Below are 26,956 nucleotides of genomic sequence, written 5' to 3' on the forward strand. Positions count from 1 at the left end.
TTGATATATTAGGGGGAGGCGCCCCGCTGCATATATAATTTACTGCTACCATGTGCTGTTAGCTACTGGAAGCCAAAGGGGGTTAGTTAGGCTCTGATCCCGTGTAATACATATTATCTTGGTCGTGTGTAATTGATCCATTCGCATTGTATCACTTCTGAATGACTATAGGTCTAATACTTTCATAATTACTTCGTTATATATACAACTTGCTCTTCAAGTGAGAATGTTTTCCCCTTTTTTATGGCAACAAATCAAGTGTTGAGATGTTAAAACACCAAACTGAAACTTTTTAACAATGTATCATGTCTGCATTAACCACAATACTTGGGGTCAGAATGCAAACAAAAAACACTGATAATATATACATTGTCTTTGAAACTGATTGGTCCACACCAGAGACAGCTTTCTTTCGAGCCTAGTATCAAACCATTTTCGACAAGAGGACGCCAAAAGGCTTCGAGTGTTTTTGATGAGATATGATACAAAACTCCGAGTTGTTGAGGCGAATAAGCAAGCACCATATACATGTTAATATTATAATAACATAGTGAAAGCTTGGGAGCATATTGGCTCTGGCTCCTAGTTAGAGATCTACCCAACCCACAGGTACGCAAATACTGTCCGCTCTTACTCTGCAGGTTGAACTTAGGAATGGAGTGTTCAACTTCACGTTATTTTCATTAAAGGCCTGTGACAAAGGTGAATCTATTGGAGCCTCATTGTCTTAAGCTTACATATCTACAGGGTCTCCATTTGACTTCGTATTGTCTAAGAAGTCCACCCACACCTCCACTTCCACAAACTGCTGGGAGTTGCCTTGCTCTGCCTCACAGTCAGAATTCAGCTCCTGCTTCACGTTGCATCCATCGATGTGAAGGTCCGATTTTGGAGTTGAATCTTCATCTTCACATTTCACCTTCAGTTCTTCGCTCTTCACCGTCACTTCTTCAAATTTCACCTTTAAACATTTCATAATGTCCAGGCTGGAATTCACTTCTGGTTCTTTTTTCAGGAGGGATGGGCTCATTGCAGCACTTTGACTTTCACAAGTCGATTTCAGACTACACTCCTTGGGGATCTTCTGATGCCTGTGTGTTCTCTGGTGTCGATGAAGAACTGATGACTGTGCAAATGCCTTCTCACACACACTGCACTTGAAGGATTTCTCTCCTGTGTGTGTTCTCTGGTGCCGTTTAAGATTAAATGAACCTGAAAATACCTTCCCACACAAACTGGACTTGAAACGTTTCTCTCCCGTGTGTGTTCTCTGGTGGATCTGAAAACCTGATGACCATGCAAATGCCTTTTCACAGACAGTGCACTTGAAGGGTTTCTCTCCTGTGTGTGTTCTCTGGTGGATCTGAAGATCTGATGACCATGCAAATGCCTTCTCACACACAGTGCACTTGAAGGGTTTCTCTCCTGTGTGCGTTCTCTGGTGTTTTTTAAGACGTGATGAATCTGCAAAGGGCTTCCCGCACAGAGTGCACTTGAAGGGTTTCTCTCCTGTGTGTGTTCTCTGGTGCTTTTGAAGATATGATGACCGTCTGAATGCCTTTCCGCACACAGTGCACTTGAAGGGTTTCTCTCCTTTGTTTGTTCTTTGGTGTTTTTCAAGATCTGATGACTTTGCAAATGCTTTATTGCACAAAAGGCACCTGAAGAGTTTCTCTCCCGTGTGTGTTCTCTGGTGGATCTGAAGATGTGATGACCGTGCAAATGCCTTCTCACAGACAGTGCACTTGAAGGGTTTCTCTCCTGTGTGCGTTCTCTCGTGTTTTTTAAGATGTGATGAATCTGCAAAGGGCTTCTCGCACAGAGTGCACCTGAAGGGTTTCTCTCCTGTGTGTGTTCTCTGGTGCCTTTTAAAAGTAGATGAACATGAAAATGCCTTCTCACACACACTGCACTTGAAGGGTTTCTCTCCCGTGTGTGTTCTCTGGTGGATCTGAAGACCTGATGACCGTGCAAATGCCTTCTCACAGACAGTGCACTTGAAGGGTTTATCTCCTGTGTGCGTTCTCTGGTGGATCTGAAGACCTGATGACCGTGCAAATGCCTTCTCACAGACAGTGCACTTGAAGGGTTTCTCTCCTGTGTGCGTCCTCTCGTGTTTTTTAAGATGTGATGAATCTGCAAAGGGCTTCCCGCACAGAGTGCACGTGAAGGGTTTCTCTCCCGTGTGTGTTCTCTGGTGTATTGTAAGATGTGATGACTCGGCAAAAACCTTCCCGCACACAGCGCACCCGAAGGGTTTCTCTCCTGTGTGTGTTCTCTGGTGGCTCTGAAGAACTGATGACCGTGCAAATGCCTTCTCACACACACTGCACTTGAAGGGTTTCTCTCCCGTGTGTGTTCTCTGGTGTATTGTAAGATGTGATGACTCGGCAAAAACCTTCCCGCACACAGCGCACCCGAAGGGTTTCTCTCCTGTGTGTGTTCTCTGGTGGCTCTGAAGAACTGATGACCGTGCAAATGCCTTCTCACACACACTGCACTTGAAGGGTTTCTCTCCCGTGTGTGTTCTCTGGTGGATCTGAAGACCTGATGACCGTGCAAATGCCTTCTCACAGACAGAGCACTTGAAGGGTTTATCTCCTGTGTGCGTTCTCTGGTGGATCTGAAGACGTGATGACCGTGCAAATGCCTTCTCACAGACAGTGCACCTGAAGGTTTTCTCTCCTGTGTGTGTTCTCTGGTGTTTCTTAAGATGTGATGAATCTGAAAAGGGCTTCCCGCACAGAGTGCACGTGAAGGGTTTCTCTCCCGTGTGTGTTCTCTGGTGTATTGTAAGATGTGATGACTCGGCAAAAACCTTCCCGCACACAGCGCACCCGAAGGGTTTCTCTCCTGTGTGTGTTCTCTGGTGGCTCTGAAGAACTGATGACCGTGCAAATGCCTTCTCACACACACTGCACTTGAAGGGTTTCTCTCCTGTGTGTGTTCTCTGGTGCCGTTTAAGATTAAATGAACCTGAAAATACCTTCCCACACAAACTGGACTTGAAACGTTTCTCTCCCGTGTGTGTTCTCTGGTGGATCTGAAAACCTGATGACCATGCAAATGCCTTTTCACAGACAGTGCACTTGAAGGGTTTCTCTCCTGTGTGTGTTCTCTGGTGGATCTGAAGATCTGATGACCATGCAAATGCCTTCTCACACACAGTGCACTTGAAGGGTTTCTCTCCTGTGTGCGTTCTCTGGTGTTTTTTAAGACGTGTTGAATCTGCAAAGGGCTTCCCGCACAGAGTGCACTTGAAGGGTTTTTCTCCTGTGTGTGTTCTCTGGTGAATTTGAAGATATGATGACCGTGTGAATGCCTTTCCGCACACAGTGCACTTGAAGGGTTTCTCTCCTTTGTGTGTTCTTTGGTGTTTTTCACGATCTGATGACTTTGCAAATGCTTTATCGCACAAAAGGCACCTGAAGAGTTTCTCTCCCGTGTGTGTTCTCTGGTGGATCTGAAGATGTGATGACCGTGCAAATGCCTTCTCACAGACAGTGCACTTGAAGGGTTTCTCTCCTGTGTGCGTTCTCTCGTGTTTTTTAAGATGTGATGAATCTGCAAAGGGCTTCTCGCACAGAGTGCACCTGAAGGGTTTCTCTCCTGTGTGTGTTCTCTGGTGCCTTTTAAGAGTAGATGAACATGAAAATGCCTTCTCACACACACTGCACTTGAAGGGTTTCTCTCCCGTGTGTGTTCTCTGGTGGATCTGAAGACCTGATGACCGTGCAAATGCCTTCTCACAGACAGTGCACTTGAAGGGTTTCTCTCCTGTGTGCATTCTCTCGTGTGTTTTAAGATGTGATGAATCTGCAAAGGGCTTCCCGCACAGAGTGCACCTGAAGGGTTTCTCTCCTGTGTGTGTTCTCTGGTGTTTCTTAAGATGTGATGAATCTGAAAAGGGCTTCCCGCACAGAGTGCACGTGAAGGGTTTCTCTCCTGTGTGTGTTCTCTGGTGTAATGTAAGATGTGATGACTCGGCAAAAACCTTCCCGCACACAGTGCACCCGAAGGGTTTCTCTCCTGTGTGTGTTCTCTGGTGGCTCTGAAGAACTGATGACCGTGCAAATGCCTTCTCACAGACAGTGCACTTGAAGGGTTTATCTCCTGTGTGAATTTTCTGGTGCTGTGTCAAATTTCCAGCACGATCCGTGCTGTATGCGCACTGGTCGCATTGTTGCCTTTTTCTACCGAGCTGCGCTGAGTGCCTTTGCTCCATCACACCAATTCTGTTGAGGAAGCGTCGGAAGAAGCGTCAGCTGCAGACAGAAAAAATATCCACACCATCTACGTCAGTATCGAGGCACAGAGGAATAAATATATATACATAGTCACACATAACTTACACGTCTATGTATATTCATATATTAAAGATATTCCCCAATCCATCACACGGGCTGTTAAGGCACACAATGAGAGGGCAAATGGTTATAAATATGCCTGGAGGCCCTAGTATCTTCAAAATAAATATGAACCCAAAACACCAAGCACAAAATTTTGGCTGCCTGGCTACAAAAGCAATATTTATAAAAGCAAAATTCAGTTAACATAGCAACGACTGTTGAAAATAATACTATTTGTATTATGCATAAATGCATAAATTAATGTCCAATCACAACTTAGAGGTGTGAAGCCAGGCTGATTTGCTTGAATGCTTGGATGAACAGATGTAACTACAGCAGCATATCTGCTGTGTTAATTTCCTGACGATTCCATTCTTACAAAAAGTTCCAGAGGAAAACAAAAATAAGCTATAGTTTTGATTTAACCTCCATGTTCAATAGTTAATATACTTTGCTGCAAATACAAACTTGACACTGTCACACACTGGCATTGTAAAAAGGTGGTGGTGTCCAGAACCATGCCTGGCCACCTTGATCTGCTCAGTATTAATGCTTCCTCACTTTACCATGTAACTAGCTGTACTACCCGGCTTCGCCCGGGACTTGGATCCACCACGCCCGGCCGCCTTTGTCTCCCCAGTGGCGATGTTCATACGCCACACCAGTTACTCGTTTTGAGGCTGAGTCGACCTAGGAAAGGACCAGGACCGGTTCAAATAATCGTCACCGGTGGTGGCCGTGAGCGGGAATGGAACTCGGGTCGCCGGGTTCGTAGTGCGGCGCGCTAACCACGACACTACAATGCGTTATGCTTCCGTTGTAGGGTTTGTGTAAGGCGCGCCGATCCATTGTAGGATTTGTGTGAGGCATACCGATCCGTTGTAGGATTTGTGTGAGGCGCGCCGATCCGTTGTAGGGTTTTAGTGAGGCGCGCCGATCCGTTGTAAGGTTTTAGTGAGGCGCGCCGATCCGCTGTAGGGTTTTAGTGAGGCGCGCCGATCCGTTGTAGGGTTTGTGTGAGGTGTGCCGATCTGTTGTAGGGTTTTAGTGAGGCGTGCCGATCCGCTGTAGGGTTTTAGTGAGGCGCGCCGATCCGTTGTCGGGTTTGTGTGAGGCGTGCCGATCTGTTGTAGGGTTTTAGTGAGGCGCGCCGATCCGCTGTAGGGTGGTGGGGTGTCGAGGCCTAGTACCGTGCAGAGCCTCCGGCCTCGCCTAAATTGCCCACCCGGCTGAGGCTGGGTACGGGTGCCATTCCCCCCCCCCCCCCCCGCGCTACAATAATACTGTTTAATCGCTATAATTTTATTATCTACCGACCCTATAATAGTAATTGCACACATTGGGGTGGGGGGGGAGTGAAGAGGACGTGAAACTTTGATGAATTTACCTCAGAGTCGTGTGGTGGGTGTCGAGGCCTAGTACCGTGCAGAGCCTCCGGCCTCGCCTAAATTGCCCACCCGGCTGAGGCTGGGTACTGGTTCCAGTACCCCCCCCCCCCGCGCTACAATAATACTGTCTAATCGCTATAATTTTATTATCTACCGACCCTATAATAGTAATTGCACACATTGTGGTGGGGGGGGAGTGAAGAGGACATGAAACTTTGATGAATTTACCTCAGTCGCGTGTTAATGCGTGCGCATATTTTTAACGGGAATTAAAAATGGCGTCCACCCCGCAGCGAATGCGTCGCTACCCGTTGCCAGGGGTAACCGCCGTCCAATGAAACTGCGTATGGTCCGGCGACACACAGACACACACACAGACAGACAGACAGATTTGCGATTTTATATATATAGATTAATTTAAGATCAATCAACATAGCAGAGGACCATAATAAGTTCAGCTTTCACTTATCAATCTTGTTTGCTGTCGGCGATAATCAAACTAATTGTTGAATTCATAATGCAGTGAAATAACTGCGCCACAGCTCCCCACAAAGACAAACTCTTAAATCCACATACATTTCACATGGATCTTCTTCTTACCTATACAAGTCATTTTTGTCTGTTTTTCTGTACTTCTGTCTGTATACAAAACTTGCGGCAGATTTGACTCGCGAACCATGGAGTTAACGTTTAAAAAAAGTACCCGGGTACCATGCGATAAGCCCCATGGTGAGCCAGCGCTAATCGTATTTTGCGCCCGTCAACTTTAAAGTAGTTAAATTAACAAGTTAGTATAAGAATAGGTTTTCCCATTTTTTTCTGACAACAAAACTGGTGTTAATATGTTAAAACACCAAACTTAAACCTTTTTCAAGGAATCATTTCTGCATAAACACTATATATTTGTCGTCAAAATGCAAAAAAAACATGCTCTGATAGTATATGCATTGTCATAATAATAGGGTTGTTCCCCTTTTTTTCTGGAAACAAAACCAAAACCTTATTACAAGGAGTCATGTCTGCATTAATCACAATACTTGCAGTCAAAATGCAAAAAAAACACTGATAATATATGCATTGTCCTTGAAACTGATTGGTCCACACCAAAGACAGCTTTCTTTAGAGCCTCATCTCAATTGGTGCTAGACCAGATGACGCCAAAAGAAGTACAGCTCAAAAACAATACACTATCAAAGTAATGAGGGCTCAGGGTAAACATCTACATCATTGGACCTCCTTTGCCAGTACCAAAATATAATAGGTTTGTTCCCCTTCTTTTCTGGCAGCAAAACTGAAACCTTTTTACAAGGATTCATGTCTGCATTAACCACAATACTTGCAGTCAAAATGCAAACAAAAAAAACACTGATAATATATGAATTGTCCTTGAAACTGATTGGTCTACACCAGAGCCAGCTTTCTTTTGAGCCTAGTCTCAAACAGTGATAGACCAGAGGATGCCAAAAGGCGAAGGAGGTCCCATGATATAACAATTTAGTACTATTAATTATTATATTACAATGCTGAGCGCGCGCCAAAGCACATATCTGCGCATGCGCGAGGCCGGGGCCCCTGCATGGGACTAGGCCTTATCGCAGCACTGTTAAGTACTATATTCTTAGTTCTTTCGGTAAAGTCATGTAGATAGAAAAATCTTAATAAAAAAAGAAGTCAATTAAAATCGAAATAGTAAAAATAAAAAAACACTAATGTAGATAGGCCTCGTTCTTAATCGGAGTTGTGTACTGGCAGTCTATAATGTAGACTATGTTTAGGGCCAGCCTAGCTCTAATCTCAGAGAGAATAAGATTGCTCCGATTTTAACTTGATAATTTAGACAAGACTCTTACAATCACACCTAGCATTAACAAATAAAATGTCCACATCTGATTGCGACCATGTAGATAACATGACAGTTTCTTCAGCCACTTCAATGTCAACTAAACGTAAAGTTAACTTGATTGCTAAATTCAACCTCATGTAAAAAAAGAAGCCCAAGCCACACAATAAAAAGTCAGATGTTAACAAGATTTTTATCAGAGTAACAGCCCAATTTCCGACAGCCGAAAATCGGTACTAGCTAAAGGGTTGAATTTTACAGTCTCTCCTAAATACATCCCAGTGTGTGATATCATTGCCCAGGTCGACATAGACCTCAAAGGTTTGGGACACATCCTGGCAGACGTTGCAAGATTTGAAAGCGCTGCTATCCTCAAAAACGCTAAGAAACCCGTTAGCAACATCAGCAAGGATGAGCGTTTTGAACTCGCTCAATTAAAAAAGAGAGGTGACATTGTCATCCTCTCACTTGACAAAGGCAATGCCACTGTCATCCTGGATAAAACCACTTAGAACAACAGAATTTAGGACCTTCTTAATGATGGCAGCTATACCAAAATCAATAGAGATCCCACCAACTGCTTAGCCACAAAAACCAACATCATCACTAATTCGACTTCTCTAACCGAGCCGACCATGCAGATCTCTCTAAAACCTTCGGCTGCTAGACCACCCAGATTTTATGGCCTTACAAAAATCCACAAAGTAGGTACCCTGCTCCGTACTATCGTCTTCACCATTAACTCACCCACCTACAAACTGGCCCGATTTCTGTCTGAGACCCTGCTTCCTTTCACGGGCAAGACTACCTCAGCTGTACTTAACTCAGCTCACTTAGTTTCTCTAATCAAGGACAGCGCACTGTCTCCCGATGATTTGCTTGTCAGTTTCAAAGTAGACTCCCTGTTCACCAAGGTACCTGTACCTGACACCATTGCAATCATTGAAGACTTGGTCCAATAGTGACTGAATCCAGATGTACCAACTTTGGAAAGGAACTGCATTACCAACACTTACTTCACCTGGAATGGTACATTCTACAAACAAAATGAGGGTACCCCAATGGGTTCTACCTTACTACTACAGCCAGGACACACTGCTTTAGAATTAGTATAGTGACTACTACAGCCAGTACACACTGCTATAGAGTTAGTATAGCTACTAATACAGCCGGTACACACTGCTATAGAGTTAGTCTAGCTTCTACTACAGCCAGTACACGCTGCTAAAAAGTATAGTAGCTACACAGTGAAGGAAAAAAGTATTTGATCCCCTGCTGATTTTGTACGTTTGCCCACTGACAAAGAAATTATCAGGCTATACTTTTAATGGTAGGTTTATTTAAACAGTGAGAGACAGAATAACAACAAAATCCATAAAAATGCATGTCAAAAATGTTATAAATTGATGTGCATTTTAATGAGGAAAATAAGTATTTGATATCCTCTGAATCAAAAAGATTTCTGGCTCCCAGGTGTCTTTTATACAGGTAACGAGCTGAGATTAGGAGCACACTCTTAAAGGGAGTGCTCCTAATCTCAGCTTGTTACCTGTATAAAAGACACCTGTTCACAGAAGCAATCAATCAATCAGATTCCAAACTCTCCACCATGGCCAAGACCAAAGAGCTCTCCAAGGATGTCAGGGACAAGATTGTAGACCTACACGAGGCTGGAATGGGCTACAAGACCATCGCCAAGCAGCTTGGTGAGAAGGTGATAACAGTGGGTGCGATTATTCGCAAATGGAAGAAATACAAAACTGTCAATCTCCCACGGCCTGGGGCTCCAAGCAAAGTCCCACCTCGTGGAGTTGCAATGATCATGAGAACGGTGAGGAATCAGCCCATAGCTACACAGGAGGATCTTGTCAATGATCTCAAGGCAGCTGGGACCATAGTCACCAAGGAAACAGTTAGTAACACACTACGCCGTGAAGGACTGAAATCCTGCAGCACCCGCAAGGTCTCCCTGCTCAAGAAAGCACATATACATGCTCGTCTTAAGTTTACCAATGAAAATCTGAATGATTCAGAGGACAACTGGTTGAAAGTGTTGTGGTCAGATGAGACCAAAATGGAGCTCTTTGGCATCAACTCAACTCGCCGTGTTTGGAGGAGGAGGAATGCTGCCTATGACCCCAAGAACACCATCCTCACCGTCAAACATGGAGGTGGAAACATTATGCTTTGGGGGTGTTTTTCTGCGAAGGCAGGCATGTCGAAAGTCCGGCCCGCGGGCCAATCACGGCCCGCGAGTCGGATTTCATACGGCCCGCAGCTTCGGTCTTATAAATCATAAAACTTTAAAGATGTAATTTCTCCTTTCACCACATGGTGGCGGCACCATTCTAATTCTATCTGGCTCTGTATCCGTGCCGCAAACCCTTCTCGAGTCATTTCTGCCATGGCGACTGCAAAAAAAGAAATGCGGTCATTCGCTAAGAAAATGCTGAGCTTATTCGGCTCCACATATTTGTGTGAGCAAACATTCTCAGTCATGAACTTAAACAAGAACCGATTGAGGTCAAGGATGAGCGACTCCCACCTGCATGGCATTTTACGCATCTCAACCACTGCCCTCAAGCCAGACCTGGTCTCTTTACTGAAATCTAGATCTCCGTATCACCCTTCTCATTACTGTCAGCAAGTTATCTGTTCCTCGATCAATCTGAAATTGAGTGTTTTGAACGGTAACATCTGCCACTATTAACAGTGAAAAGCCTAAAGCACACTAATTCACTTGGACTTATGGCACTTGTTTTATTAAACTCTTGAAAAAGATTTGGTTATAAATGTTGATGTTATGTTTCTGTAGATGTGACACAAACTATTGCTTTCTGAAAGATTTTGTAAAAGACAAGGGCAAAATTCACTTGTTTTAAAGTTTAATAATAACAGACCACTTTGCATTACTTATAACTTCTGTTTAAAATGTTCATGAGGCAAAGATATTTAACTCATGGAAATTTAAAGTATTCTATACAGTTTGTTCAATGTTAACTGACTGAATGAAAGGCAGAATTTGTTTTTAGAGTTGTTCACGTCTGCCTGAGTGGCTTATATTTGGTTACATTGTCATTTGAAAAATAAAGGTAATTGTGACAATGAAAATTGTTTTTAATAACAGTGTGTATTTTCACGTAACTTTTGTGGTTAAAAAATGTCAAAAGGAACTATTGGCCCCCAGGAATCTTCACTTTATCAAATGTGGCCCTTTTTGCAAAAGGTTTGGACACCCCTGTGCTAAGGGGACAGGACAACTTCACCACATCAAAGGGACGATGGACGGGGCCCATGTAGCATCAAATCTTGGGTGAGAACCTCCTTCCCTCAGCCAGGGCATTTAAAATGGGTCGTGGATGGGTATTCCAGCGTGACAATGACCCAAAACACACGGCCAAGGCAACAAAGGAGTGGCTCAAGAAGTAGCACATTAAGGTCCTGGAGTGGCCTAGCCAGTCTCCAGACCTTATTCCCATAGAAAATCTGTGGAGGGAGCTGAAGGTTCGAGTTGCCAAAAGTCAGCCTTGAAACCTTAATGACTTGGAGAAGATCTGCAAAGAGGAGTGGGACAAACCTGGTGGCCAACTACAAGAAACGTCTGACCTTTGTGATTGCCAACAAGGGTTTTGCCACCAAGTACTAGGTCATGTTTTGCAGAGGGGTCAAATACTTATTTCCCTCATTAAAATGCAAATCAATTTATAACATTTTTGACATGCGTTTTTCTGGATTTTGTTGTTGTTATTCTGTCTCTCACTGTTCAAATAAACCTACCATTAAAATGTATAGACTGATGATTTCTTTGTCAGTGGGCAAAAGTATAAAATCAGCAGGGGATCAAATACTTGTATCCCTCACTGTACTAACTCTATAGCAGTGTGTACTGGCTGTAGTAGTAGCCATATTAATGCTCAACCACATCAATTCCATACACCCATCTATCAAATTCACCATGGAAGTGGAAAATGATGGCAAGCTCCCATTCCTGGATGTTGTGATCGAGAAGGGACCTGATGGCTCGTTGGGACACTGTCTACAGGAAAGCCATCCACATGGATGCCTATCTAAAGCCTGACTCCCACCACCATCCAGCCCAGAAGAATTCCCTAATCAAAACACTACACCATAGGGCCCGTTGCATCTCTGACAAGCGCCACCTAGCCAGTGAGCTGGAGCACGTACACCAAGCCCTCAGGATGAATGGATATTCTGACAGTACAATCCGCAAAGCTGTCTCCCCTGCCATGGGGAGACAACCATCTTAGGATCCAATCAAACCCATCACTTTGCCATACATAGCAGGGGTTAACAAAAATATTTCCAAAAATCTTAAACAAACACAAGATCGAGGTTTGTTTCAACACAGTACACAAAATCCGTGATTTGATCCTATATGTGAAGGATGTGATTCCTGACATGCAATACCCTGGTGTCTACAAACTAAGTTGTGGCTGCGGCAGCAGTTACATTGGGGAAACGAAACGACATGTCTCGGAACGTGTTAGCGAACACAAGGCAGATCTGAAACACGGTTGGATCAATGCCCCTGCCATTGCTGATCATTGTTTTAACGCTGTGGGCTCACACGAAATTGATTTTTACAAGACGAAGGTACTCTGCAAACCCACCGGCTATCATCAAAGATTTGTTCATGAAGCCATCCAGATATATAAACACAGACACAACTTCAACTGAGAAGATGGGTACACAATGAGCAATCATTGGAAGGATGTTATTAACCAAGTAAAGTCTTAACTGACTGTGATGTTTCCATTCTACCTGGCTATGTAACCTGTTATTTCCGACTTTCTGTGTCTCTCTCTCTGTGTCTCTCTCTCACCATGTGTACCTCTTGCTCTTAGGGGTTATTTGTTCCTGTTGCCCGGCTCTCTGACAATAACATGCTAATCTTCTCATTGGCACACCTCTGGTGGCTGGGCCATCTCACATTGACATGCTAATCTCTCACATTAATATTTATGTACAAATTCCTTCTCTAGCTCCGCCCACTTATCCTTGAGTTGGGCCCACCAAAATCCTATATAAACTCTTGTTGCAGCAGCTCTTTCTCCTACATCAGCAGTCCTCCTGATGTTTGTTTCACACCTGATGACGGTTGCTTGAGTTGCAATCAAAACGTCGTGATCTATTAATTTTTTATACCTATGTGAATTTACCGAAAGAACCAAAGAGTATGGATTCCTGCAGTCACGAAAGCTTCAAATCAAGATTAGACTATAGCAATGGTTATTAAGTTGGTTGAGTGTACTGGCAGTCTATAATGTAGACTATAACCTGGTTCTTAACCTCGGTGAGTGTACTGGCAGTCTATAATGTAGAATGTAGCCTGATTCTTAACCTCGATTAGTGTACTGGCAGTCTATAATGTAGACTGTAGCAATGGTTAAGCTGGGTGAGTGTACTGGCAGTCTATAATGTGGACTGTAGCAATGGTGATTAAGCTGGGTGAGTGTACTGCTAGTCTATATTGTGGACTGTAGCCTGGTTAAATTTCGACTGCAGGGATTCATCTGCTTGGTTCTTTCGGTAAAGTCACGTAGAAGGGAAGTAATTAAAACAATTCTCCCGACGTTTCGGCCACAACACAAGTAGCCGTCCTCAGGTGAAAACCAGGTCTGTCGAGGATTAGCTAATCTGCATAATGCACGGGCATAAGAAGTACTAATCACATACCTGCATTTCCCATAAATATGCTAAATTCCTCTTGATATGCATATTCTTTTGTCAAGGCGCCCCCTTTTTTCCCCCCTTCCAACCCAGCTTATATACATGCTCCAAGCACGTGTGCGGTTTCATTCAGACGCTGTCGCCTCGACAGACTTGGTTTTCACCTGAGGACGGCTACTTGCGTTGTGGCCGAAACGTCGTGAGAATTGTTTTATTATGTTTTATTTTTATTATTTTATTACTTCCCTTCTACGTGACTTTACCGAAAGAACCAAGAAGATGTAGCCTGGTTCTTAACCTCGATTAGTGTACTGGCAGTCTATAATGTTAACTGTAGCAATGGTTATTAAGCTGGGTGAGTGTACGGGCAGTCTATAATGTAGATGACTAGCATCATCTTAACCTTGATGAGTGTACTGGCACTATAATGGAGGCTGTAGCCTGCTTATTAAGTTTGGTGAGTGTACTGGCAGTCTATAATGTAGACTGTAGCAATGGTTATCAAGTTGAGCGAGTGTACTGCCAGTCTATAGACTTATTCTTAGTTATGAATAACCATTTCTACAGTCTACATCATAGACTGCCAGTACACTAAAAAAACTTAATAACCAGGCTACAGTTTACATTAATGGTTATTTTTATTATTTTTTATTCACGTTATTATTCACTTTATTGTATTCTTATTTTTCTATCTACATGACTCAACGAAAGAACCAAAGATTACTATTATAGAGTGAATATAGTTACTACTACAGCCAGTACACACTGCTAAAAAGTTAGTATAGCCACTACTACAGCCAGTACACACTGCTATCGAGTTAGTATAGATACTACTACAGCCAGTACACACTGCTATAGATATAGTATAGCTACTACTACAGCCAGTACACACTGCTATAGAGTTTGTATATCTACTACTACAGCTAGTACACACTGCTATAGAGTTAGTATAGCTACTACTACGGCCAGTACACACTGCTATAAAGTCGGTATATACTACTATTGAACAGATATTACTAAAGTCAGTATTTCCTACGATAGAGTTAGTAGCTACTGCTACAGAGTCGATATATACCAAGGCCGTAGCCATGGAGTCAACATTGGGGGGGGACCACATTTTCCAGGGGGTCTGGGGGTCCCAACCCAGAAAAATATCTCAATTTGAAAACGAATCTCCTGCCATTTACTGCCTAAAAATATATTAAAAAATCACTAACACATGGGATATACTTTTTATTTAGTTTTTACAATAATGTCTAACAGTGTATTGTATTACATTGCTCTGTTTTTACTTTTTTTACCATTTCTTGTTTCATTGTATGTAATGTTTGAGATTAGGGATTAATAAAGTACAACCATAACCACAATCATATAAACAGAAATCTATGCATTGATTTATATGAAGACAAGTCCAGATATTGTGGCCAATGCTTAGGAAATTGTTATTTTCATTTACATAGAATAGCAATTATTATTACTTTTTCTATATTTTTATAGCAATATATTCCACATATTCCTCACTTCATTTACACTTCTGATTTAGTAGTTGCCATTGGTTCCATGTCTACTTCTTGTAGCTACTGCCATGCAATGACATGAAAAGGAGACCCTCCAGAGCTATGCTGTAACTGTACCAATTAATGACCATCCCAAGCCTATTCATGTACTGATACCTGGAAACATTACCTATGCAAGCCAATTCCAAAACAACAACAGAAGATATAACTCATGCTTCCAAATTACATGTTTTGGGTACAAACCAACTTATCCCGACATCTGGCTGCATGCCCACATTTAAAGTGCAGGGCCAGGTACATAATCGCATTGGTAATCTGCTGCCACTACCTAATGACCTACCTACATTAACACAGATCTACCTGCATGTCTGACAGTTCTAGACAGGCTCACCAGCATCGCTAAAATGTCATCAACACCAAGATGCAAATCGTATTGCTGTGGAAAGACATGCTCCATAAGGAACACTCTGATGTTCACACTCGTATGGTGACAGTTTCAAGTTTGCCATGGAGAAGATGCCTTCAGAGTACAATGTTGTCATTCATGCCGAGTAAACGCCACATGGTCAACATGAGTGCCGCTTAAATGCACTCGCAAAATCTGAAGTCGCTGTCATTCTGACAGCTGAACAACATGTCACTCGAGGCATCGTCTTGCAACTGAGGAGCAATACCCTATACAGAAATGAAACACACCGATCCTATGATGCTCTTCAATGTCTACTTATTTTCTGGCAAGGTGATGATGGCTACAATTTCCTACTTCACCAAACTGACCCAGCAACAGGCTTGGCAACACAAAAGAAGATTTCCACCATGGACTTCTTTTCCTTCAGGATCATGGTGCTAAACGGCAGCTTAAATCCATTATTGAGATGCAAAGAGCTCTTCCGCCAATTTTCTGTCAATTAGTATGCCAAAATTGAAGCTTCATTCGATGAAACCCACCAGATAACATAACAACCAAACATTGTCTATCCTGAAGCTTTCCAAGGGCAACGAATTTAAAAGCTGTCCTCATTATGAAACAAATAAGCCCTGCGATTGTATAACACAACCAATAAACCGTGACAATAAACACACGTAGGTAGAAAAATAATAGTGATCTATTCTTTTTCTACCTACGTGACAATACCGAAAGAACCAAAGAGTATGGATTCCTGTAGTCATGAAAGCTTCAAATCAAGAAACAATATACACACATTTACAGACTTCATTGGCAGAATTAAATAATTCTAATAAAGCCAGCATAGCAATACATTACTCTTAATGTTTGATTATCGAGACCCGATGCAAAGCCAGGTAACTTACTAGTATTGAATACTATCATTTCGATGTTTGTGCATGAATGGGGAGCGGTAGCGCAACGGTTAGCAAGCTGAGCTATAATCCCAATGAGCCGATTTATATTCCCAGAGCCAAGGCACAACATTTGGTTGTCGCCTGATGAAGCTGGTTTTAATTACTGGCGAAACGTCGTAGTCAGATTGTAAATGTTGTGGCTTGGCTCTCCAACACACAACCGGTGTAGTGCTGCACTAGTGACGAATTGGCCACGTGCTGTTTATGTGACCAACCGTTACTAGTTGGCAGTGTCGGGTGGTGGCGGGTTTAACGACACATTTATATAGTTAGACGATCTAACCCAAACAAACCTGTATTACGGATGTATATTTGGAGTTTGCGTGTCTCTCTCCCCTTGGTCGCGTGGTTTTTCCTCCGGATCCTCCGGGTTTTCCCTGCACATTTAGAGTCAACATCACCACGCGTTTAGAGTATTTGACTGAGATACATTTCCACACGTTGATAAGCCACTTTGTTGTCGGCAGGTCGCTTCTGAAAACAAGAGCAGTATAGCAGCTGAAGTGGGCCTGGCCTGGTAAGAGAAAAAAACCGAAATACTTAAAAGAAACAAAGTTTCAAAGTAGTGAGCCAGATGAAGACAAATTAAACTTAAGCAGAGAATGAAAGCAAATGCAATCAGGCGAGGGCAGGAGGCAAGGCCCCGCGTTGTAATGTTCCAACCTGGACATCGATTCCATACTCGCTGCTCTTCAATTGAAATCTCTACGAGAGAGAAGGAGCGGGGCTCTACCTGAGTAAACAACAACAACAACCACCACGACAACAACCACCACGATGTGAATTTCTCACCTCGGATCTCAGTGAGCGCGCGCGCGGATCGGCAGCTTCCTGGTGTCTCGTGACATCACGCGACAGCAGCAGGTGACATGACGTCACTTGCGGGGCACACCTCCCCCTCGCGTCTGACGCCGATGACGCAATGCAGTGGTGACGTCAGAGAGCGGGTTTAGAGTTTAAGTTTATTTAAATCTTGACTTAAAGCTGTCGTGACTGCAGGAATACATTCTATGGGTCTTTTGGTAAAGCCACGGCCTCACGGCGCCCTCCCATCTTTTATTTACAGTGGTACCTCGGCATACGTCGTTAATTCGTTCCAGAAGTTAGGACTTATACCGAAAAGGACGTAAACCAAACGATTTTTCCCATAAGAAATAAAGGGAAAAGAAAAAATCCGTTCCAGAGTATACGAAATTATATTTTAAAACTTCAGGAAGCTGACATTCTGGGTTTTTTTTCCATCTATTTTCTGTCTTTTTTCTTGACTTGGACCTGGTTGAGGGTCACCAGGTTTGAGTTTTACTAAAAACCTGTCCATTGAAGTTTGTTTTTGCCTTCTTCTAAGAATGTTCCTGAAGTGCGACATTGTTTGGTCATTCCACACAATACTGTTACAAGCGGCGCTTTGTTTCAGTCGTGAACGCGGAAAACGCGGGTACGCGGTGACTCATCCCGACCCATACAAGTTCTAGCAAGACGTCGTATCCCAAGACATTTTTTCTCTCGTCAAAACACAATGTACACTAAATTCGACGTATTTCAAAGCGGTCGTATACCGAGGTATGACTGTCCATGCAAATACCATCTTTAGCCCTGCCCACGATTTTGACCCCCCCCCCACCTTGTCACATGGCGTCACAAAAAGTCAAACCCCCCTCAAATATGACGCCACTAAGCTCTGCCCCCCACCCCCAAAACCATATTTCCATTTTGAAAATAAAACATGCTTCAAATCGCTTTAAACTATTGTCATTGTAGTGCGTATTTAATGTGGGGCTGCACTCTGATGTTGTAGGAGTGTTGTTTTCACAATTAGTGTTGTAATAACAATTATATATTTATTAAAAAATTGCGCATTTTGATGTGACGTCGCATTTCTCAAACCCCCCCATCACACATCGTCACAAATGTCTGACCCCCCCCCCCCCCACCCACAGGTACGTGATTTCAACAAATTACAACATCAGCTAGTTGCTCTTAAACTAGTCCTGAATACCTCCAAAACCAAAGTGCTATGCTTTTCACCAGGACTAAAGCAGGAAGTTATTTTCCCCCAATTACATTCCTTAGATACTGTAATGATAAAATAGAGCAAGTCAAGATCTATACGTATCTTGGGGTCATCCTTGATTCAAAACTTAATTTTGAAGATCACATTGATTATATTGGTAAAAAGACAAAAATAAAAATTGGTTTTCTGTATCGACACAAGCACTGCTTCCCCCCTATGTTCCGTTTGGAATTGATAAAAGTTACCATACTGCCTCTACTTGATTACTGTGACATCGTATATAAATCAGCCCCACAGTACTGTACTGAAGAAGCTTGACTCAATTTATCACTCGGCCTTAAGATTTGCATTGAACTGCCCATAAAGGACCCACCACTGTGATCTCTACATTGGGTCAAACTTAACATCTCTCAATGTTCGACGTCTTGTGCATCAGATCTGATTTATTCACGATGTACTTACAAAAAAAATCCGCAGACTACCTGCTGGATCTCCTCTCTGTTTCAAACAACAAATTTGACCTAAGGTCTTCACTCATTAACCAGCTTCTCATTCCTTATTGCCGTACAAATACTGGAGGAAGGCCTTTGTTATTGATGCCCCCAGGGTCTGGAATGCTATTGCCAATAAACTGCAACTTGAATCACTACCTATGAAATCTTCACTCAAAAGTGCTCGAGAGGAGTTGTACACCCCTAGCTGCCACTGCTATTCAGTGGCCTAAAATCAAATGTTTTGCTCCAGATGACCGCTGCAAAGTATGATCTTGTGTTTTATTTAGTGTGCTGATCTTTAAAGGTGCATTGAAAAATGTTGATACTCCTGCTGTTGTGGAGTTACTCATGCAGCCAGCTATGGCTATAGGGTTTGGTAGTACATGTTGTTTATGTCGATTATTGTGAAATTTCGGTCACAGTTCCTATGATCACTGTTACATTGCTTTTACGGCTTTATTTTGGTGATTTCGAAACGTTTTTTGGTTTGGCCATGTTTGTTTGTTGTAGTACGGAGTTAAACTGATGGCTTTAATCTAAGTTGTCTTGTGGTTGTTGTTGTTTGACTTGCATCCCACTGGGATTTTTGCACACAGCGTTGGTGTAATGTGCTTTTTCTGGAAGATTTTTCAGTTTTTTCCTGGATTTTTCTGTTTGCGCATAGTCACTTTAAGATGTTTACTTGTTCGTGTTTTTGTTTTTTGTTTGTTGCGGTTGCACCCGATTCAAGAGCCGAATGGCTCACAGGGCTATACGTACCAAATAAATGAAACTGACACTGAAAACTGAAACCCCTGCTCTCTGACGTCACAACTCCGCATTACCTCATCGTGAGAGACGCCTGAAGGAGGTGTACCTCGCTAGGGACGTCATGTCACCAAGGTATTCACCCCCTCCCCCAACCCCCCTGGACGTCACGTCTGGTTGGTCACTGTCGATTTCGGTTCGAGTAAAAATCCTTATTTGGGCACAGCTACACACACTCACTTGCGTTCATTAACATAATTTATTCATAAATACCGTCGCTAGTTCATTGCGACGGGTTCAGCATCCACGGCTCATCACTGGACATAAGCCTGTCTCATTACGCTCGCATTACATTTGTATTGTGAGAGATTAGCATGTAAATGGCTGGGGCAGTGGCCTTTGTATTGTGAGAGATTAGCCTGTCCTGAGATGGGAGCATCAAGGTAGGTGGGTGGAGCTAGAGATAGTCCAACCACAAAGGCTGGGGCAGTGGACACCCAGCCTGTCAATACAAAGACATCAGAGAGTCATCTTCTTGGTTCTTTCGGTAAAGTCACGTAGAAGGGAAGTAATAAAATAATAAAGATAAAACATAATAAAACAATTCTCACGACGTTTCGGCCACAACGCAAGCAGCCGTCCTCAGGTGAAAACCAGGTCCGTCGAGGCGACAGAGTCTGAATGAAACAGCACACGAGCTTGGAGCATATATATAAGCTGGGCGCATTGACAAAGGAATTTGCATATCAAAAGGAATTTAGCATATTTATGGGAAATGCAGGAATGTGATTAGTACTGCATATGCATGTGCATTATGCAGGATTAACAGCATCAAAGGGAGCTGCAGTTACTGCTGCTGCAGCAGTTGCTGCTGCTGCAGTTGCTGCTGCTGCTGCTGCTGCACTTGCTGCTGCTGCTGCACTTGCTGCTGCTGCTGCACTTGCTGCTGCTGCTGCACTTGCTGCTGCTGCAGTTGCTGCCTTATTCATTTTAATATAACACTACACTGTAAAAAATGTGACACATTGTTACTTAAAAAAATTATGGCAACAAAGTGACACGTAATATAATTGAGTAGATTTTAAGCACTACAACTTTGAATAAAAAGTGTTGAATAAATTAACTAAAAAATAATAATAAAAAATAAGTACATGGTAATAAAAGCAACAGTTAAAATGTGTTGGATTTAGTAATATGATTCCAAATGATGAGTTATATAGCCTAAAAAAAATTGTGTAAATCCAAATAGATTTTACAAGGAAAAGTGATTTATATTTACTTAATATCTGAGCAATGGTAATTTAGATTTACTAAATATCTGGTGGAATCTGATTAATATGTATTAATGATCTGGGTGAAATTGATTTACATTTACTAATTGTCTGGGTGAAATTGATATAAGCTTACTAAATATCTGGATCAAAATTATTTGGATTTACTAAATAAAATACTTATATTGAATGTCTGATTGCCATAACTTTTCTATTTTTAATCCACCCAATATCATGCCTTCGTGGTGCCACAATTCACTTACGTTAAGTCAACCGATCACCATGAAAAAGATAACCATGAAAAGGAACAGCAGGTTAACATTTATTCGTGCAATTTTGTCTCAACATGTTTATCCAACATATTACAAGTACAAAACAAAGACAGAAATCATGTATGTGTACAATAGGGATACAATGCTGGAGGTATTTATAATTTGTGGGCATTACAGGCACAGATTACTTTTTTGGATGTGATTCAAGGTTTAGTCTTTTTAGCACATTTAAATTACGACAATGTTTTAAAAAAAATCTGTAAAAAAACTTTCATATTATTTCTTTTTTATATGCGTAAATTGAAATCCTAAGCGCCAATATGTTTTTCAAACAGCTAAAAGAGATTAAAACATCACGTGGTATTGACTTGCATTCCCTGTACTTATACTAGTAGCCATAATCCACAATCCGGGTGGACCTATCTTTTTTAACATGCATAATTACAGTACAAGCATGGCTTTCTAACAAGTAAACTAGCACAGCCTACAGATGTTCTATGCATCTTACATCTATTCCTTTAGAACAAACACTTGCAATGGCCTAGGTCAGCGTCACATCAGAAGAAAGCACAATGTTAGAACACCCAAGAAACATTAAACAAAAATAAAGATAGCTTTTAATAACAAATCAGTGCATTCTCTGATAGCCTATCAGATGTATAGGCCTATAACGCAGAACTTTGACAGTCAGACTCAGTTATTAACTCGTTAAGCTCAGTCAAACTGAAGTACTTCTTCTTGGTGAAAATCTGAAAACACAATGCTAGTTCCCTTGGGACTATGCCTTCCAAAAGGTCATGTAGTACATCTGGTGGGTACCCAGACTCAAAATGAAAGTGATTTAATTTATCAGTCAATGGACACGACCGCTTTAAGCCAAAGCAATGAGTAACATTTGGATTTTCTCTCAGTTTGCACATGCAAACTATGTTCCTTCTTTGTCCGAGGTGGAAACACTCCGGTCCGCACTTCGTGTGTCTGGTACTCTGAAGAATGTCCAAGACAAAATCTACAGATGTACGGCCCCGTGAAACATTCAACTAGTCCACTGATAGAATGTGCATCGAGATTGTCAGCTACAACACAATGTACTGTCCCTTTAATGTTTTTTTCCAACACTGGAAATGAAAATCCCTTCCTGTTCTAGAATGACAAGATCCTTCAAGAGTGGTTCCAAAACTGCTCTGTATTCAAACTGTTTGACATCAACAGCTTTGCAAAGTAAAGCTAGGTGTATTGACGTTAATGCAGATTGCAACTTTGTTGGAACATTTGCCAAAACCCAATAAACAGCTGTTATTTTGTGTTTTTTTTCTCGAAGTTCCTAGTGGGTTACACACTTCAAAGTCGTCAACGTAAAGGATTATAGACAGTCTTGTTTCTTCCCCAGCATAAAATACATTTTGCTTGAAGGATTTTCCATCAAAAATTGACTTAATATATCCAGTACTATTTGATTTTCTGGATAAAATTATTTCTGCAATGTCTTCATTCTTCAAGACTTCCTGCAAAGTCTGGAGAATAGGCACATATTGAAAGGTCTTGTTCTTTTCAGTATCAATAATATATTCAACGCTATCAACACACTGGAAATGCACCTTAAAATACTTTCTTCTCTTAAAAGCCGAACCAAGTGGACCACCTGCTCCAAGTGCTGTACTAATGGGATGGAAGTTGCACAACTGCTGACAATTCAGTTACGATGGCCTGGTCAACAATACATTTATTCACCTTCAATGTTGAATCTAGTATGTTCCTAACAACTGCAACTGATACTGAAGATGAAATGAACTGAAGGTCTTCAACCAAGGCATCAATGCACTTCACTGAGGCATTATAGATGGTTTCTAGCTTCAGCAGAAGTAAGCCAATTTGAAGAACTATGTATGATGCACTTTCCTGATCACAATCTAAACTAGTGCCCTCACCATCATTGGCCTCTGGTAAATCAGAATGGTCAACAGTCTGATTATGGCGACTCTCATACACATCTTTCTTAAAATCACTCAAAGAATAGGATTTGTGTCTTTTGCTTTTGTGTTTTAGAAATGTATTGTATATATTTGTCTGAAAGCTGCATCCTTCAAATACACAAAAGACAGTTTCGTGGCTCTTCAGATGATTTCCAATATGCTGAAAGTAGTCCTTCTCTATAGAACAAAAAGCATTGCAAACTAAACACTTAAAAACAGAGATGTTTCCTGACCGTAGACTTTCTTCATCTGAATGGTATCTGGACAAATGTGTAACGAAGGGCACTCTGCGTTTTAAATGTGCAAGGGCAACTGTCATATAGGCATGGCTGGGATTGGCCACGACCAAATATTGCGTGTTGTCTGTAATGCTTTAGTAGATTTCCTTTTGTGGCAGACAAAGACTTGCAGATCTTACACTTCCATTCCATAAGCAAAAACCTGAGGCAGAAAAAGGTCCATGTATCAGATGCAAGGCGACCAGGTCTCTAATCACATGAGGACAATAGAATCGCATTTACAAGATAATTCTTTATTATTTTTAATATTCAAATTTTCATGCTCACATTTAGCACATCAACTTCTTGTCACTCACATCATCTAGCTAGCTAGCAACTACATAACAAGCTCGCCACAACGTAAGGGTGACGCTAACTGACTGGTGGCAAGCTAGCTAACGTTAGAATACTGTACGTACATCAACACCAATATATAATATACTGGAGGTGTAACGGCAGGTACAGGACTTTTGGTTCGGTACACGCTGTGATCCGAATAAATATAGTCTAGTTTTAATCACGCACGTTACTTTTTCGTGTGCGGAACAAAAATTATAGTCTCGTGCTTTTAGTCAAATCAGACTGACTTCCAAAGGCCTAACGTTGTGCTAGTTAATTCTGATATACGTTACAGCCAGTTAAATTGGCATGCTGGTAACATGCAGTAACATAAAACAATGTTCAACTGCTACCACACCTTTGTTAAAAAATTGTTCGCTAAAATAATAAAAACATGTCTTACCTTTGGGAGAACGGCGGTCCCTGAAACGTGTCTGTGGAAGAAGATGGTTGACATGCACGTGGCGCGAAAAAATGCCTCGAGTTTGGGCGGGAGTGTAACGTTATTAAATTCAAAAACCTCCCGGTTAGTAAAATTAATCAATTTTTGGCATTTTTGACTTTCCTGATAAAATACAATTAAATTCTACTGAGTTATTGATGGCTGATTTTATTTGAACAAAACTGAGTAAAATACAATTAATAACTAATAGAAAGGTGTTGAATTCAGCTCAATGTGATTCTAAACTACACATAGTCATTATTTTTATGTATAGGCTACTCCTATATATTTACTAAACATTAATTAACCCCAGTCTCGGTTTTTACAGTGTATGTATTATTCTACCCACCCTAATGTGTATCATACTGCTATATGTTTACTGTACAATTACGACACCATACATTACTCTGCACACTGCACCATGCCAGTGAGTGGAATGCGGTCTGAAAGTCACCGTAAACGTGAACACAATCAGTTAAGATCCGAAATGGTTTATTACGTCCTTCCAATGATTGCTAAGCCAGAATCCATCTTCTCGGTTGAAATTGTCTCTGTGTTTGTATATGTGGATCGCCTCATGAACGAATCTCTCATGATAGCCAGATGGCTTGCAGAGAACCTTTGTCTTGGAGAAGTCAATGTCATGTGAGCCCACTGAATTGTAACAGTGATCTGCCACGGCTGAGGTGTTTGTCCTACCGTGTTTCAGGTCTGCCTTATGTTCACGGATGCGGTCCGAGACATGTCGTTTGGTTTCTCCAATGTAACTGCTACCACAGAGGCAACTTAGTTTGTAGACGCCAGGGTACTGTATGTCTGGAACCACATCTTTTACAGACGGGACCAGATCACGGATTTTATGTACTGTGTTGAATCGGACCTGGATCTTGTGTTTAATCAGGATTTTGGAGATCTTTTTTGTGACCCCAGCAATGTAGGGTAAGGTGATGGTCTTGAAAGGCTCCTTTCAAGACCATCACCTTACCCTACATTGCTGGGGTCACAAAAAAGATCTCCAAAATCCTGATTAAACACAAGATCCAGGTCCGATTCAACACAGTACATAAAATCCGTGATCTGGTCCCGTCTGTAAAAGATGTGGTTCCAGACATACAGTACCCTGGCGTCTACAAACTAAGTTGCCTCTGTGGTAGCAGTTACATTGGAGAAACCAAACGACATGTCTCGGACCGCATCCGTGAACATAAGGCAGACCTGAAACACGGTAGGACAAACACCTCAGCCGTGGCAGATCACTGTTACAATTCAGTGGGCTCACATGACATTGACTTCTCCAAGACAGAGGTTCTCTGCAAGCCATCTGGCTATCATGAGAGATTCGTTCATGAGGCGATCCACATATACAAACACAGAGACAATTTCAACCGAGAAGATGGATTCTGGCTTAGCAATCATTGGAAGGACGTAATAAACCATTTCGGATCTTAACTGATTGTGTTCACGTTTACGGTGACTTTCAGACCGCGTTCCACTCACTGGCATGGTGCAGTGTGCAGAGTAATGTATGGTGTCGTAATTGTACAGTAAACATATAGCAGTATGATACACATTAGGGTGGGTAGAATAATACATAGTGTTATATTAAAATGGATAAGGCAGCAACTGCAGCAGCAGCAAGTGCAGCAGCAGCAGCAAGTGCAGCAGCAGCAGCAAGTGCAGCAGCAGCAGCAAGTGCAGCAGCAGCAGCAGCAAGTGCAGCAGCAGCAGCAAGTGCAGCAGCAGCAGCAAGTGCAGCAGCAGCAACTGCAGCAGTAGCAACTGCTGCAGCAGCAGTAACTGCAGCTCCCTTTGATGCTGTTAATCCTGCATAATGCACATGCATATGCAGTACTAATCACATTCCTGCATTTCCCATAAATATGCTAAATTCATTTTGATATGCAAATTCCTTTGTCAATGCGCCCAGCTTATATATATGCTCCAAGCTCGTGTGCTGTTTCATTCAGACTCTGTCGCCTCGACGGACCTGGTTTTCACCTGAGGACGGCTTCTTGCGTTGTGGCCGAAACGTCGTGAGAATTGTTTTATTATGTTTTATTTTTATTATTTTATTACTTCCCTTCTACGTGACTTTACCGAAAGAACCAAGAAGATGAATCCCCGCAGTCACGAAAGCTTTAAATCGAAAAAAATCAGAGAGTCAGTTAACATCGGTAGAAAGGATGGAAACATCATAGCAAGTTAAGACTTTACCTGGTTTTGGATTTAAAGCTTTCGTGACTGCAGGGATTCATATTCTTGGTTCTTTCGGTAAAGTCACTTAGAAGGGAAATAATAAAAGAAGAAAATTTTTATTTATATCCGGAAGCTGCTGCACCGCGCGCGCTCTCACTGAGATCCGAGGTGAGTTCACATCGTGGTGGTTGTTGTTGTTCACCCAGGTAGAGCCTCGCTCCGTCTCTCTCTCGTAGGGATATCAATTGAGGAGCAGCGAGTATGGAATCGATGTCCAGATCGGAACATTACAACGCGGGGCCTACCCATGCGGGGCCTTGCCTCTTGCCCTCGTCTGATTGCATTTGATTTAATTCTCTGCAGAAGTTTAATTTGTCTTCATCTGGCTCACTACTTCATGGACCTCCTTTTCCAGTATCAAAATATAATAAGAGGTCTCCCCCTTTTTTGGCAACAAAACCGGTGTTAAGATGTTAAAACACATCGGCCATACCAACTCACGCCAATTGTGGGTGGGGGGGGCGACCCTGCCAAGTCATGCGCATTCGGTTTAGTTCAGTGTACTGCCAGCCTTTCATGTCGACTGTATTCTGCTTTTTCAGCTGCTGCCTATACGGCCAGCTTTTTATGTCCACTGTAGCAATTCTTATGTCATTGAGTCGGCGTACTGGGAATCTATCATCTAGACCGGGTGTCGGCAACCCACGGCTCCGGAGCCGCATGCGGCTCTTTTGAACCTTGGCCGCGGCTCCGGGGCGGATGCTAGCGAGGGGAGGAGGCGCACTG

The 26,956-nt window shown here is 42.3% G+C and overlaps 1 protein-coding gene and 1 long non-coding RNA gene across 9 annotated transcripts in view; both read right to left on the minus strand.

Moving 5' to 3' along the window:
* Nucleotides 1–707: 707 nt before the first annotated feature.
* The window catches only part of LOC133361590 (zinc finger protein 271-like), a 34,266-nt gene continuing 8,017 nt past the window's right edge, over nt 708–26,956 (minus strand). The window contains exons 1-5 of one of the 8 annotated variants that reach the window (XM_061580514.1): nt 16,940–16,999; nt 16,441–16,524; nt 5,966–6,077; nt 4,916–5,039; nt 708–4,265 (exon numbers count right to left, since the gene is read on the minus strand). In XM_061580514.1, the coding sequence (XP_061436498.1) occupies nt 734–4,225 (3,492 nt within the window). In that variant the 5' untranslated portion in view covers nt 4,226–4,265; nt 4,916–5,039; nt 5,966–6,077; nt 16,441–16,524; nt 16,940–16,999 and the 3' untranslated portion in view covers nt 708–733. Of the gene's footprint in view, nt 4,266–4,915; nt 5,040–5,221; nt 5,941–5,965; nt 6,078–16,440; nt 16,525–16,939; nt 17,000–26,956 lie in introns of those variants that run through there. The other 7 variants (XM_061580518.1, XM_061580516.1, XM_061580515.1 and 4 more) reach the window with 7 other exon arrangements.
* On the minus strand, nt 20,972–26,255 carry LOC133361631 (uncharacterized). The gene is made up of 2 exons (XR_009757399.1): nt 26,189–26,255; nt 20,972–23,356 (listed from the first exon to the last, which is right to left on the minus strand). It is a non-coding gene; the product is annotated as an uncharacterized LOC133361631 (long non-coding RNA).

This window comes from Lethenteron reissneri, unplaced genomic scaffold, assembly GCF_015708825.2.
Source record: "Lethenteron reissneri isolate LAM-NWPU_2019-01 unplaced genomic scaffold, ASM1570882v1 scaffold_115, whole genome shotgun sequence".
NCBI lineage: Eukaryota > Metazoa > Chordata > Hyperoartia > Petromyzontiformes > Petromyzontidae > Lethenteron > Lethenteron reissneri.